At 32.0% G+C, this 13,583-nt stretch overlaps 1 protein-coding gene across 1 annotated transcript; it reads right to left on the bottom strand.

Moving 5' to 3' along the window:
* Positions 1-538: 538 nt before the first annotated feature.
* LOC132698669 (forkhead box protein C2-A-like) lies at positions 539-11,723 on the bottom strand. Its single transcript, XM_060664862.1, has 3 exons — positions 11,564-11,723; positions 8,305-8,816; positions 539-1,516 (listed from the first exon to the last, which is right to left on the bottom strand). The coding sequence occupies exons 1-3, from the start codon at positions 11,721-11,723 to the stop codon at positions 1,340-1,342; spliced, it is 849 nt and encodes a 282-aa protein (XP_060520845.1). The 3' UTR covers positions 539-1,339.
* Between the last annotated feature and the right edge of the window lie 1,860 nt (positions 11,724-13,583).

Genomic DNA, 13,583 nt, shown 5'->3' with positions numbered 1-13,583 from the left:
TACAACACTTAAAAGAATAAAAATTTCGGGCAATTGGCACATTGTTTTGTGACATTTATAAGTTTTCAAATTTAGGAGCAGATTAAGACAATTTACTTTTTTTTTCATTTTATTTTATTACAAACATTTTTCTCTAAAAACATGTCAGTATACAAATCAATTAGATAGAGATATATCTTCAGAATTGGATATAGCGCAAAGTATTGTACATGGTCATCGGCCAAATAAATTTGTAAACACAATCACAATAACGTAATACGGTACGTAGGTCCTTGTCATATATATATATATATATATATATATATATATATATATATATATATATATATATATATATATATATATATATATATATATATATATATATATATATATATATATATATATATATATATATATATATATATATATATATATATATATATATATATATATATATATATATATATATATATATATATAAATAACAAAGATGCGTTAAAAAATTTATCCATTTTCATAAAAAACATTTATGTAACCTTTTTTGTCTCATGCATTTTTGAAACACCCCGTACATGATTGTTAGTCATGTAGTCGTCTCAGGGACACCAATTACTGACTAAAATAGAGATGTTAGTTATGTTTTCAATCACAGAATAAATAAAATTAAAGAAATTAAAAATATTGGAGTTTACTCACCCACGCAAAATCCATACGTATCAAATTTGTGAATTCATTTCACGGTAAAACCAACTTTAGATAGATATGATAAAATTAACAACATTAACAGTACTATTTTTACCAACCTTTCATTCTCAAATGGTAACTTTTGCAAAATGATAGCAGCATGTATCCAAGAATATTGGAATAATATTAATTCTATTCATTTAACACATCAATGAGTGGAACGGATTTTTTGTCGTGTGTTACTTAACACATTTAGCAAATTGTAACAAACATTTCGTATGTTCTTAGAGATATAATATAAATATTTCGTGAATAGGTGTCGAATTTCATCAAAATTCGTAGTTTTTGATGTTTGTGTCAACCCCACCGAATACACAGATCGTAAAAAGAGAACCCGTTTTTGAAAGGTTCATCATGTATCCAAATAAATAGATAAAATTCCTGTCAAGAAATTGCACATAAAAGTATTTCTAGCTAGGTAAAATTAAGGCGTCCCTTTGAAGTCCAAAAATGAAATGAATATAGATACGCCAAGTATCTAGGCATATAAAAGACATTTGAATTCACCACATTGTATGTATTATTATGTCGTGCGTTCCAGTCGCGAAAAGCGTTTAAATAAAACCCTGCTTGAAAACGAAAAATGTTCTTTTTTGCAATCAGGAGACGAGATCTAAGCACTAGTGGAGCAACTGTTGTCTAATGTATCATCACTCTTTATTAAATTTTCGATGGTGAACAGTGTAGAATTTTTGCGCCTTTTGCTTTGATCCGCTAACGTGAGTTGGTGCTCCGTTGAGTCAGTTACTTCTGGAGTAACGGCCCTCGTGACTAAAGACAAAGCTTCCTCCTATAAGAAAAAGAAAAACTTCTGTACAAAGTGCGAAAATTGTATGTTAATTGCTGGCGAATTTGAAAGAAAAATGCCAATTAGTCATTTTGTTCTGACGTCGCTACTTTATAAGACGATTTCACGGTCCCTTAAACCGCGTAATTGGCGGCCGGCCGGGCCCCCCCGGGTACTTCTCTGTTTTCCTTAAATCTCAAACAAAAGCAAATCTTCTACTACGAACACAATCGAGAAAAAAAAAGTTGGCTTTACTGCTTGTTAAAAGTGTTTTAACAACTTTGGCGGAATACCTTGCGCGCACGATTGTCCAAAGTTCATTTTTGTTATAGTCAGCCGTATAAGAGTTTTATTCGACTTCGAATCTTTTTAATTAGTCCGGTTTCCGGATTGCGATTCTGTTAGGTTTTGCTCGTTGCGACGGAGATTACAACATGAGCAACGCAAAATAGGAAACAACCGACATTTTAAAAATTAAATTTGGTTTTGTGGTAGACTGTATACTACACAGTCATATCATTAAACGTGATTCCGCATTTTTATAATTAAACGGATACTTGAACTAAGTTTTTTACTAGGACCCTAGTTAGCTCTTAAAACATTAAAGCGAGGTTGAATTCCATAACGCTAAATGAGCTAGATAAAGAGACTCAATTTAAAAGGAAATGCCACCCATTCTCCGGATTTTGTTTTTCATATTATGGACAAAAATCACAAATGGAAGTTAGGCCAAATGTACAATGCAGATGGGGTCATTTTTTTTTAAATTAGATATTTTTAAAACTGACCAAAGACAAAAGCACAAAAAATATAACCAAGCTACGTCTAATTAATATATTTCTAATAGAAACTGCATATGATCCTGTGAAAATTACACTTTTCAATTCAATTCGATTCAATTCCTAAAATCACGTGCACATAAAATAAATTAAGGAATTTGGGGTTTATATGAATTTAAGATATGTTTGATATATTTTTTTTTGAAATATATTTTTGGACTTGTTTGTTGTTTCATTTTTTAATTTATTCGATAATCTTTTTGCTTATATGTTTTAATTTTGTAGTATTTTTATATGATTTTTTGATTTTTTTATTGGCGTTGAAGACTACATCACCCAGGCTTATTTTTTAAACAACTTTTAATATATAATATTTTTGAGATAAATTTAAACTAAGGATTTAAGTAAAATGCACATACCAACTTTACCACAAATACAAAAATAAATTCAGCTTGCTCTCATACACCATAGTTCTCATTTTAGTTTCAACGACAACTATGTTAAATTCCAACTTAAAATTAGTAAGAATGATGATATTTAAAATTTTCAGTAAAAATACTAGCCACATGATAATTTAATTTTCCTAACAAAAGCTTAGTACCAATATAATTAAAATCACAATAAAACACTCTATGATTAAATGAGAAATACAAAGAAATTGTTTATTTTCATTAAATCATCCGTTATAGTATATTATGCAACAAGTGCGGTAAACGTAATTTGACTCACGAGTTTATTGGACACGAGCGGAGCGACTGTTTAATAAACGAGTGACTCAAATTCCGAAAATGTCCGAAGTGGCTTGATCCGTGGGAAACGAGATTGACATGGTAACACTTCTCGCACACTAGATCGGTGTTTACTTAATTAGGTATTTTACAGACGGGAATAGAAAAATGTTATTTCAGTTTTAGGTAACAAAAATGTGTTTTGGATTAAACAAAATGATATAATGGCAAGCATACAATCAATGACACTCAAAATTCCTTCTTTTAAATATGAAAGCAGATGCAAAATTTTGCATCTGCTTTCATATTTAAATCCGAAATAATACTTAAATATACAAATAAAAATGATGACATTTATATGAAGAGATATTGTGAAATAAATCTTACTGTGATTGATTTTTATGACAGACTACATAGTAAAAGTAACATAATAAAAATATTTTAAAAATACTGTTGCCCTCTAATTTCGATCAGTTTCTCAATTTTTCTGAATATTTGTGATTTTCGGGTGTAAATCGTGTGTTAACGGGTACTTTGAAAAATTCTTTCTATCGTTTGTTCTTCTATGTACTAATTGATTGTAATGTACTTCGACTTTTCTTTAATTGTTGTTGTGCTAATATGTTTGCAATAATGTACCGGAAAAGGAACGTTGTTTTTGGTCCACAAAATTTAAAATAAAGATTTAATTTTATTTAATAAATAAGAAAAATTGATTATTAGTATATTATGCAACAAGTGCGGTAAACGGCATTGGACTCATGAGTTTATTTGACACGAGCGGAGCGAGTTTTTAATAAACGAGTGAGTTAAAAAGTTTACCGAACGTGTTGCATACTATACTTTTTCTACGACCGTTAGTTTTTGGGTACGTTTTCGCAAAACAACACAAATCCGTGCTGTAAAATCCCGGAAATGTCCGACATGGCTCAGATTCGTGGGAAACGAAACTGACGTGGTAAAGTGACGCTTCCCGCACGCTAGATCGGTGTGTAACTTGATATTTTACAGACGGGAGTAGAAAAATGTATTTTTAAATTATTTTGAAATAATACTGCTAAAAAATACATGCTGCAATTTTTTACCACGCCCTTGACACTTCAGTTTAGATGGCACTTTTCTATCATATTTCTTACTCGTTACCCGATTGTATAATGAGTACTACGAAATTTAAAAACTTCTGAGCGATAATGAGGAGAGGTCATTAAAACTCTGGCTTTTTACGTAAAAGCTGAATACATTTATATTCAGCTTTTACGTTTTTTCCGTCGTTATATAATAATCTTCCAACCACCAAAATCTATTTAAATTTGTATTCAAAAATACATAATTCGGTCTAAATCAGAGATATCCAAAAAATCTGGTCATATTTTTCTTGAAATTTATTCAAAAAAAACACAATTTCTGTTTACCCGCTTCGATTGTCCAGCAATTTATTATCTTTTGTTCTTTTAATTTAGTATGTCTATAATTATCTAAGATTTTTTATTTATTCAATAAACTTTCACTGTGCGTCACTCTAAAATTGTTAAATATATTTAAGGTGTTGTCTAGCAGAAAGGGTGATATATAGAATAGACACATTAAGGTGTGGTCTCTTACAAAAATTTAATACAATTATTTATCGTTTACTACAAAAACATTTCGTAATTTCTACAGTATTTGTATTTGTGATTTTCCGTTTAAGTCGTCTAAACGTCCAATGAGTTAACGATACTTTAATTTTCTCAAAATGGCACGATCTCCTACATCTGCAAGTAGTAAACGCCGAAATTGTCAACAGCAATTAATTTTACGGCAATTTTAAAGTAGATCTAACAAATCTACTTGGGCATGTGGTGTTTATTTTTTGTTTATCGCAATCGTGTTTATGCACAAACACCTTATTTGGATTTAACACCCCGCGACTATTCACGAATTCAGGATGTTTTGACATCACTGAGCCAATAAAACTATTTACGTCCTCGAGATTTTATTAGCGTAGGAAATGTACTTTAGACTTAAAAAATGCTTCGGCCATTGGCTGTGTCCAATTTAAATCGGCAATTCAGGAAAAAAACAAGAGAAAAACCGGAAGAAAAACTATGTTATATTATATATATATATATATATATATATATATATATATATATATATATATATATATATATATATATATATATATATACAGGGTTTTTCACTTAAAACTCCGCACGCCAATAAGTCCAAAACGAAAAGAAATATTTAATTTATGTAAAAAGTAGTCAAAGTGTGGGGTCAAGTAGATATTTCCTAAAGTTTAAAAAATTCGACGCCTGCAAAGAGCTGGGCGTCGTGACGCGTCGAAAAATTATTCGATTGCAGAAACTTTGGAAATACGCGCATACAAAAGTACATATTATTTAAAAACTTTTTTGTTATTTACTCAAACTTATTTACTTTACCCGTTTCTAAGTTATACCGATTTAAAGTAAACATTTCTTGATTAATAAAAAATGTGATTAACGCTTATTTTTACAAGTATGCCATGAATGTTAGTTACTATGGCAACCATTGTTTACGCAGTTGTTTTAAGTGCAATTACAAACAATAGATTTCAACGATTTTAGTATGATTTTATTTATTATTTTTTATCGATTTAGTTCTGATAACATGATAAATAAATGAAAAAACAGTAAAATACCTACAAGTTAATAACCAAAATTATTATTGCAATTAACTACATAATAAGACATTTCAAAAATTTTGTTCAAAATTAATAGACACAACTGTCGTTTTTGGTCCGAAAACCGTCCTCGTTGGATTACAGAAAGAGGTAACCAACGAATTTTTAGTATCAATGTTTGGTGCGGCATATTAAATGGATTCCTTATTGGACCTTACTTTTACGAAGGAACTTTAAATGCAGATCGCTATTTAAGATTTCTTCAAACTACACTTCCGGAACTATTAGAAGAAGTGCCTCTTGACACTAGAATGAATATGTGGCTACAGCAGGATGGAGCGCCCGCACATAATGCCCAAATAGTAACGAGGTATTTGAACCGAGAATATCCCAATAGATGGTTTGGACCGGTAAAGTGGCCGGCGAGGTCCCCGGACATTACACCACCAGATTATTTTCTTTGAAGAACCTATCGAAGATATGGCCGATCTCATTAACAAAATTAGTGCAGCGTGTGCCGCTATCACAAGAAGGACTCTCCTACAAGTGACCCAAGCTCATCTGTTAAAAGTTTTTGATAGTTGTGTTCGAGCAGATGGACATAATTTTGAACAAAATTTTTGAAATGTCTTATTATGTAGTTAATTGCAATAATAATTTTGGTTATTAACTTGTAGGTATTTTACTGTTTTTTCAGTTATTTATCATGTTATCAGAACTAAATCGATAAAAAATAATAAATAAAATCATACTAAAATAGTTGAAATCTATTGTTTGTAATTGCACTTAAAACAACTGCGTTAACAATGGTTGCCATAGTAACTAACATTCATGGCATACTTGTAAAAATAAGCGTTAATCACATTTTTTATTAATCAAGAAATGTTTACTTTGAATCGGTATAACTTAGAAACGGGTAAAGTAAATAAGTTTTAGTAAATAACAAAAAAGTTTTTAAATAATATGTACTTTTGTATGCGCGTATTTCCAAAGTTTCTGCAATCGAATAATTTTTCGACGCGTCGCGACGCCCCGCTCTTTGCAATCGTCGAATTTTTTAAACTTTAGGAAATATCTACTTGACCCCACACTTTGACTACTTTTTACATAAATTTAATATTTCTTTTAGTTTTGGACTTATTGGCATGCGGAGTTTTAAGTGAAAAACCCTGTATATATATATATATATATATATATATATATATATATATATATATATATATATATATATATATATATATATATATATATATATATATATATATATATATATATATATATATATATATATATATATATATATATATAGTTGAAAACTGTGCGTTTTTCAGAACGCTGACAGTGAAAAGAGATATAAAGTTTGCTTAAACCAAGATTATATGGACCATATCAATTAAAACTAATTAATGTTAAGTTAGTGTTTTAGGTTCGTTAGTTTGAGCAAGCTGAAATTCCAATAGCGTCAAATCGGGTGATCTGGATCGCCAACTCCAGAATCCCAAAACTTCTAGTACCAAGACAATGTATTAAATTTTGTTTCATATAACTTTGACACTTAAATGACATTGAGCTTTGACGGTGCAATTGTAAATATCGATTTAGAAAGTATTGGTCTTGTATTTCTACAAAAGCGTTTACCAACAGTCTGAAATTGTTAACAATTGTTGAAAAATTGTTGAAAATAAAATCTTTCAAAATTGTTGAAATTGGGTATAGGGAAATAAACTAAAAGCAAATCGCCACAATTCTTCGTTTTTATGAGTTACGCAGTATAAAGGTATAGCGGATGATACGACATATTTTTCCAGATAAATAACTCGTTAAATTTGATTGAATCCTATCTTGAGAATCGTAATCAAGAGATAGTAAAGACAGATTCTTATGGCAGGAATAGATATTATAGGGTTAGTCCAATTATGTAATTATGCACACCAGCGAATACTATAATAAAACTAGTGGGATAATATATTGAATGCAGATGATACAATTTTAATCTTTAGAGAGAATGTCATGGATGAAATACAGGCAAACGTTATATAGACTTTTAATGCTCTTTTGATGTATGCCTAAAACACATTAAGTAGTCGCGACGCACATATCAGTTATTAACATTTGCTTCTATTCTAAGTATAGCTAAATACTAAATATACTAAATTTATTTTTCTAAAACTGTGAGAGATAAACAGCACTTTTCGGATATAAAATTTGTTGACTTTTATTGATACAATCAGTATAAAGTCTCAGCCTCCGCTTTGACAGTAGTGAAAATAAAACCATGACTCAATTGTGAATGGTGGTGCAGTTAGTATTTAGCTATTTATGCACCAAGAGCAAGGTGTATATAAAAATTACAAAAGAAGACAAAATAAACTAGATATTTTCCATAACACTGCTTGAACCAAGTAATAGATAGTAATTTTTAATGACTGATTTTAATAGGTATAGATAGTTTATTGATCAAATTTATCAGATATGACAGACCCGAGGCAGACCACTACTTCTGTGAACACCCTGGTTCCACATGTTGCTAAACACCAAATAAAGTTTCTGTCTTTGATAGGTAAGTAAAGACGTGGTCAATAATATTTTTTAATGGAAAACGTATTGTTTAAACCAATGCAATAAAAAATTAGCTCCCACCTGATACAATCGACTTTCGCAATCTACCACGCGCTGCCTCCTCGTTTTCCGTCTTCGATAGTTTCCTTTCTCAAACATATTGGTCGCCTTGGGATCCAACATCCAATAACTACCCTTGCCGCCGGCTTCACCCGTGCCACCGATTTTATCACGAGGCACTTTCACGAAACAATCATTCAGGCTCAAGTTATGTCTGATGGAATTCTGCCATCCCTGTTTGTTTTCCCGGTAGTATGGAAAATTGTCCATAATAAATCTATAGATTCCGGATAGAGTGAGCCGCTGCTTCGGAGACGACGAAATAGCCATCGCTATTAGAGCTATGTAGGAATAAGGCGGTTTCTCGGGCCGCGGTTGACTGATTTTTAAGGGTAGAGGAAACCACAGCTGGGGATAGTAGGGGTTAAATAGTCTTTGCGCTAGGAAGGGATTGGTTTGAACGCATTCCGCTATGTGATCTACGCAGTAGCAACTTGTAGAGTCGACTTGTTGAATGTGAAACATGATTGCATCTAAAACAAAAAAATTAAGGTTTATTCAAAGCTCAGTAACAAAAAAAAGACAACAACTTAATATGAGTTCTTCTTGGATAAGGTTTTATTTCTTCCTGCCGAAATTAGTATAATATTATTGTCAATACCAATGTGGTTCGGAAACGACAACATTTATCATAAACCCAGATACCTATCCCAATACTGGAACCTGCGTTCGAGATGGATAAAATACTAAGTCTACTACCACTAATAAAGCGTTCTAGAAACGGGTTTTACTAAACAAGTCGGCATCATCGTCATCAAAACTTGCACCAAAACCAAAACTAACATCGGTTTGGGTACACCGTCTGCTGATGGTTCTTGATGATACAGGCTAAATTCACAATTTACTACAATTTACAAATTAATTATAGGGAGAGATCTATTTAGCCAGGGAATCGTTAACTCTTTCACTACGAAGATACCAAAAACTAACCAAAAACGTATGATTTTATACATAGTGAAGGGTGATATAGTGAATTAAGAACCTATAGTGATATAGGTTAGCTAGTGGTATCTATTAATCAAATTTTTAATTCGCTTATTAGTGAAAATCCTCAAATCCAACGTGGATGTAATATTTCGGGTAAATTAATATCCCATCACAAACAGACACAATTTTTTCAACCAAGCAATAGTTTTGTACTTGCCTATTTCTATTAACCTTCTTGCGATTTCCAAAAAGTTTTAAACCTTACAAAACTACCCAACTAGCACACCCGCCACACCCTTTTCGGGCAACACATCCACGATCGTATTTGGTATCCGTCACTCGTCAAAATTTTCAGTTTCAGCAGCTCCCAGTCGGCTGAAATCTGACTTCAAACTTCACTCAAGCATTAAGGCGATTCACAACACCCCCACCATCATATTCGACGCCTCTAAGTCTGTAATTTAAGGCGGTTTCTTTGGAAAAACACCTCTGGTTGGCTGTTTGTTAATAATTGTGACAATTTACAAACATCGGTGGGCGGTATTTCTGGCGGGCGGCGATATGTCGTTAAAAAGCTGTGTAAATAAGTAATGTGTCATCATTAAAAGCTTACAGGTTTGTTGTTTTACGCTTTACTAAATTGAGCGACTTCTGCGCGACTGTTTTTCCGTAGGGACGAAGTAACGATAAGTTTTTCAATAAGCACTTCTCACCGACCTACTATAATAAAGATATTTTATTACATTTGAGTTTGCATTGTCGAATTGATATTGATAGCTTTTATTTTAGCGTTATTATAATTTTTTTTTAAATAAAATATAATATAACACAAAATATGTTAACTTGGATAGAAATACAATTCGTCAAAATATCACTATCTAATAAAATAGCTTTAGTTAATTTTTTCACTAGTTTTGTATCTGATAAACTTGATTAAACTGATACTGGATTTATTAATTAATTTATTTGTTGATCCAAAATAATAATAATAGTAATAACAATAATATTAATAATATTTCTTTATTCAAAAACGAAATATTACAATACAATTAACAAAACGAGAGTGGCCACATTTGCAATTTGCGCTGTTCCTCAAGAACAACAGCACCAACACCACAATTGTCGACAAAATATACATCGTAAACACAAGAAATAGACGCACATCATAAACTCACACACTTTTACTCGTTACGGGCGGGTCTAATAAACAATATTAACGCTTCTTATTCTGGGGAGGGACGTTATAGCATAACTTAACTGCGTTATAGCTAAAAGATCTCTGGAAAGGTACCGAAGCGTGTCTAGGAACGCAATATCTTAAACAATGTCGGATGTCTTGATTTTGAATATCATTTCCTCTGCAAAGTTTATCAAACAAGTACGACGAAGTCTTATTGGAGTTTAGTAAAAAAACAAAAGGGGCTAACTGAACTTTATATCGGTCCTCCAATTTGAGGCAACCCGAATCAGACTGTGAAATAGCTGACCAATAGACAATACTGCAATAAGCGACATGGGATAAAATTAACATATCGCATACTTTAAGTTTGACTTCTTTACTGAGAAAATGTTTATGAATATATAATATCCTCAACTTATAGAAGGATTTTTGCAACACCAAGCCAACATACTTAGAAAGTCACCGTCAAACCATAATCCTAAATGTTTACACCCGTCTGAAGAAGGAGAGACAATCTCATCATTTAGTGTAATCTTAAAAGAGGCGTTTTTTACAATATCTTCCCTTTTATTTAGTTAGTATTCAGTAAGGGGTTCTGAGCCGCAGATACATCCGCAATTATTTTTGGATCTAAATTTATTTTAGTAACTGCATTTAAAGCTTCACTAGAAACAAAAGATAAATACTGAGTAAATTGGCGTATTGATGAGATTTACAAAATTTAAGAAAAGTAGAGAAGTAACTGACAATAGAATAGGTCCCAGAATACTCCAAATTAATGGCATCTGAATGAGTATTTCCTATAACTACCCTTTGCTACCCTTTGGTATCTCTGACCAAGAAATTTTTTTAAAAAAGAAAGAGAATTCCAGTTTAGCTAGGAGAAGCAAATGATCAAAGGTGTCGAACGCTTTGATATAGTCCAAGAGTATGAGACAAGAGTTTAATTGCTCTCAATAAATCATCACTAACATGAAGCAGGGCACAAGTAGTGCTGTGAAGAGGTCGAAAATCCAGATTGAGTGTTTGGGAGGATTTTGTTATCGCATAGGAAGTGACGAAGTTGTTTAGTTGCATTTTTTTCAATAATCTTTGGGATGGTTGGCAACGAACTGATTGGTCTAAAATCGTTAATGCCACTTGGACACTCTTTCTTGGGAACGGGTATAACTTCAGCTTGCTTCCATAAGTCCGAAAAAACCCCGGTCAGCAGACACTTGTTAACAAGGAAAGTGATATAATCCACTAAATATGGAGTAGACAAAAGAATCATTTTTATATCAATATTGTCTGAGCCATGAACATTAGTTTTAATACTAATCAAAGTTTTATTAACTTCCTCAGGGTAAACTTTTGCCAAACGGAATGAATTGGAACCAAATTGTTTATTAATATAATTTGCCCACACAAACCCCGGATCAATACTACCAATAGCTCCAAAAAAAGTAAAAGCAACATCAAAACTATTATGTTTTCCAAAATTGTTTTCAAAAATTAAAGTAGGATTACTTTGCACTCCCAGTCTTCTCAAAGTACGCCAAACATTTTTAGGATCAGCCTTAAATGTACTTGCCAAATATGCCCTTTTCTCGGCTCTCACTCAGGAGTTCACAAACTTTCGTAATTCTTTATACTCGTTTAAAGCAATATCTGACTTAAGACGTCGGCTATTATTTCCGAATTGATTGTCCGATGGTGGCATTACTGACGGTAAAAAAACGTGGACGTTCGGAAGTATTTCCTAATGTTTACCTTTTACCATTGACTCTTTGGGCTCATTCTTCCTGCATATTTCTGCCTCCGTTTGCAGTTTTTGTGCTGTGTGATGATTAAAACTTTTAAAATAGCAAATTAAAAACACTTCCAATGAAGTTAAGGGCTAATTAAATATTTTAAAGAGCCATACTAACCAAAACAACACCGCCATTCCAAATTTTACTAGCGAAATAGTTTAACATCCTTTCTGCCAGAATATTCATTGAATTGTAAAACCAACAATGGCCTTTATTACCACTTCTAAAAATTGTTATATCTCTATTGCTCAATATGCTTTTCACAATTTGACATCAAAATTTGGATTCCGAAGTTTTTGGCACAGGGGAATATATTTTATTTGTAATCTTAATATGTAAAGGGCTACGTACACCAGTAATCTGCTGTTATAACATTGTTTTTGGTACAGTTCCATTGTGTGTTCGAGATAGTTGCACAACGGAGATGTAATTATGCCTGAACATAATAGTGGTTTGCTGTAATTAAAACTTAGTGCAAGAGTGCAATTTGCTTAAGGTATTATCAAGTATTTACCATATGTTCACTTCTTACGCATAGCTTACCCATTTTTAATAAATTGTTTCTAGAACCGGCGATTTGCAGCAACAATATTTTCCATTGCAAATATTTCGAAATTAAAACTTTGAAGCTTCGTTCCCAATTTAATAGATACTTGGCGCGAATTCCATAATCGTTTTGAATTACGCATCAGTTTTAGGATTTTTGTTATTCCTCTGTTTTTCAAGTCGCCGCTATCGGCAAATTTGCTTGCATATGAATGTTTCAAAATAATTCTCCGATGTTATCTTAACGACACTTTAATTGGTGTTTATGTTGGAATATTTAGTCCCCCATAAATCTCCGAACTTAAGCCACCGAAAACCGCATCCAAAGTAAACATGACATAAAAACATACTTTGATTTATGTCAACCGGTATGCTTATATCCACAAATTTAGCAAGGAATCTCGTTGCATTATTTTGTCCACACTACTGTAAAAATCTAAAACCAGCATCATTGCTAGCGAATAAGCCTTATGTCAATTCTGTCAAAGTAAAGATCTACCAACTTTTATTCAACTTCAGAATGATTTACTTAAAGTATACATCCCCATTTTCCGTAAATAAAGAAAAAGAAACCGTGTACCTTATCAAGATGTGTTTTTTCAGGGTCCGATCAGAAACAGCCGATCAGGTTCGGTTGCTTATGTGTGACCTATTTGTATTACTATTCCCGCACCAATTTTTAGGCGGTTTCGTTCCATTAAGAAAAAAATTAAGGCAGAAAAAAAAAAGTTTATTGGAAATTTATATTTTCAAGTCACGACAAAACTTAATTTTGGAGCCTAGTCTTCCTTTTT

The sequence above is a fragment of the Cylas formicarius genome, unplaced genomic scaffold, assembly GCF_029955315.1.
Source record: "Cylas formicarius isolate icCylForm1 unplaced genomic scaffold, icCylForm1.1 PGA_scaffold_2__14_contigs__length_35257938, whole genome shotgun sequence".
Lineage (NCBI taxonomy): Eukaryota > Metazoa > Arthropoda > Insecta > Coleoptera > Brentidae > Cylas > Cylas formicarius.
This window is presented reverse-complemented; position numbering and strand designations above follow the sequence as displayed.

Excerpts from the sequence above, each read along its gene's own strand:
- LOC132698669 (XM_060664862.1), bottom strand. The coding sequence starts at position 11,723 with ATGATTCTTTTGTCTACTCCATATTTAGTGGATTATATCACTTTCCTT. Across the intron at positions 8,817-11,563 it reads TAACGATTTTAGACCAATCA|ATGCAATCATGTTTCACATT; the intron begins GTTCGTTGCCAA and ends TTTTTGTTTTAG. Across the intron at positions 1,517-8,304 it reads GCGAAAGTCGATTGTATCAG|GAGGAAGCTTTGTCTTTAGT; the intron begins GTGGGAGCTAAT and ends TTTTTCTTATAG.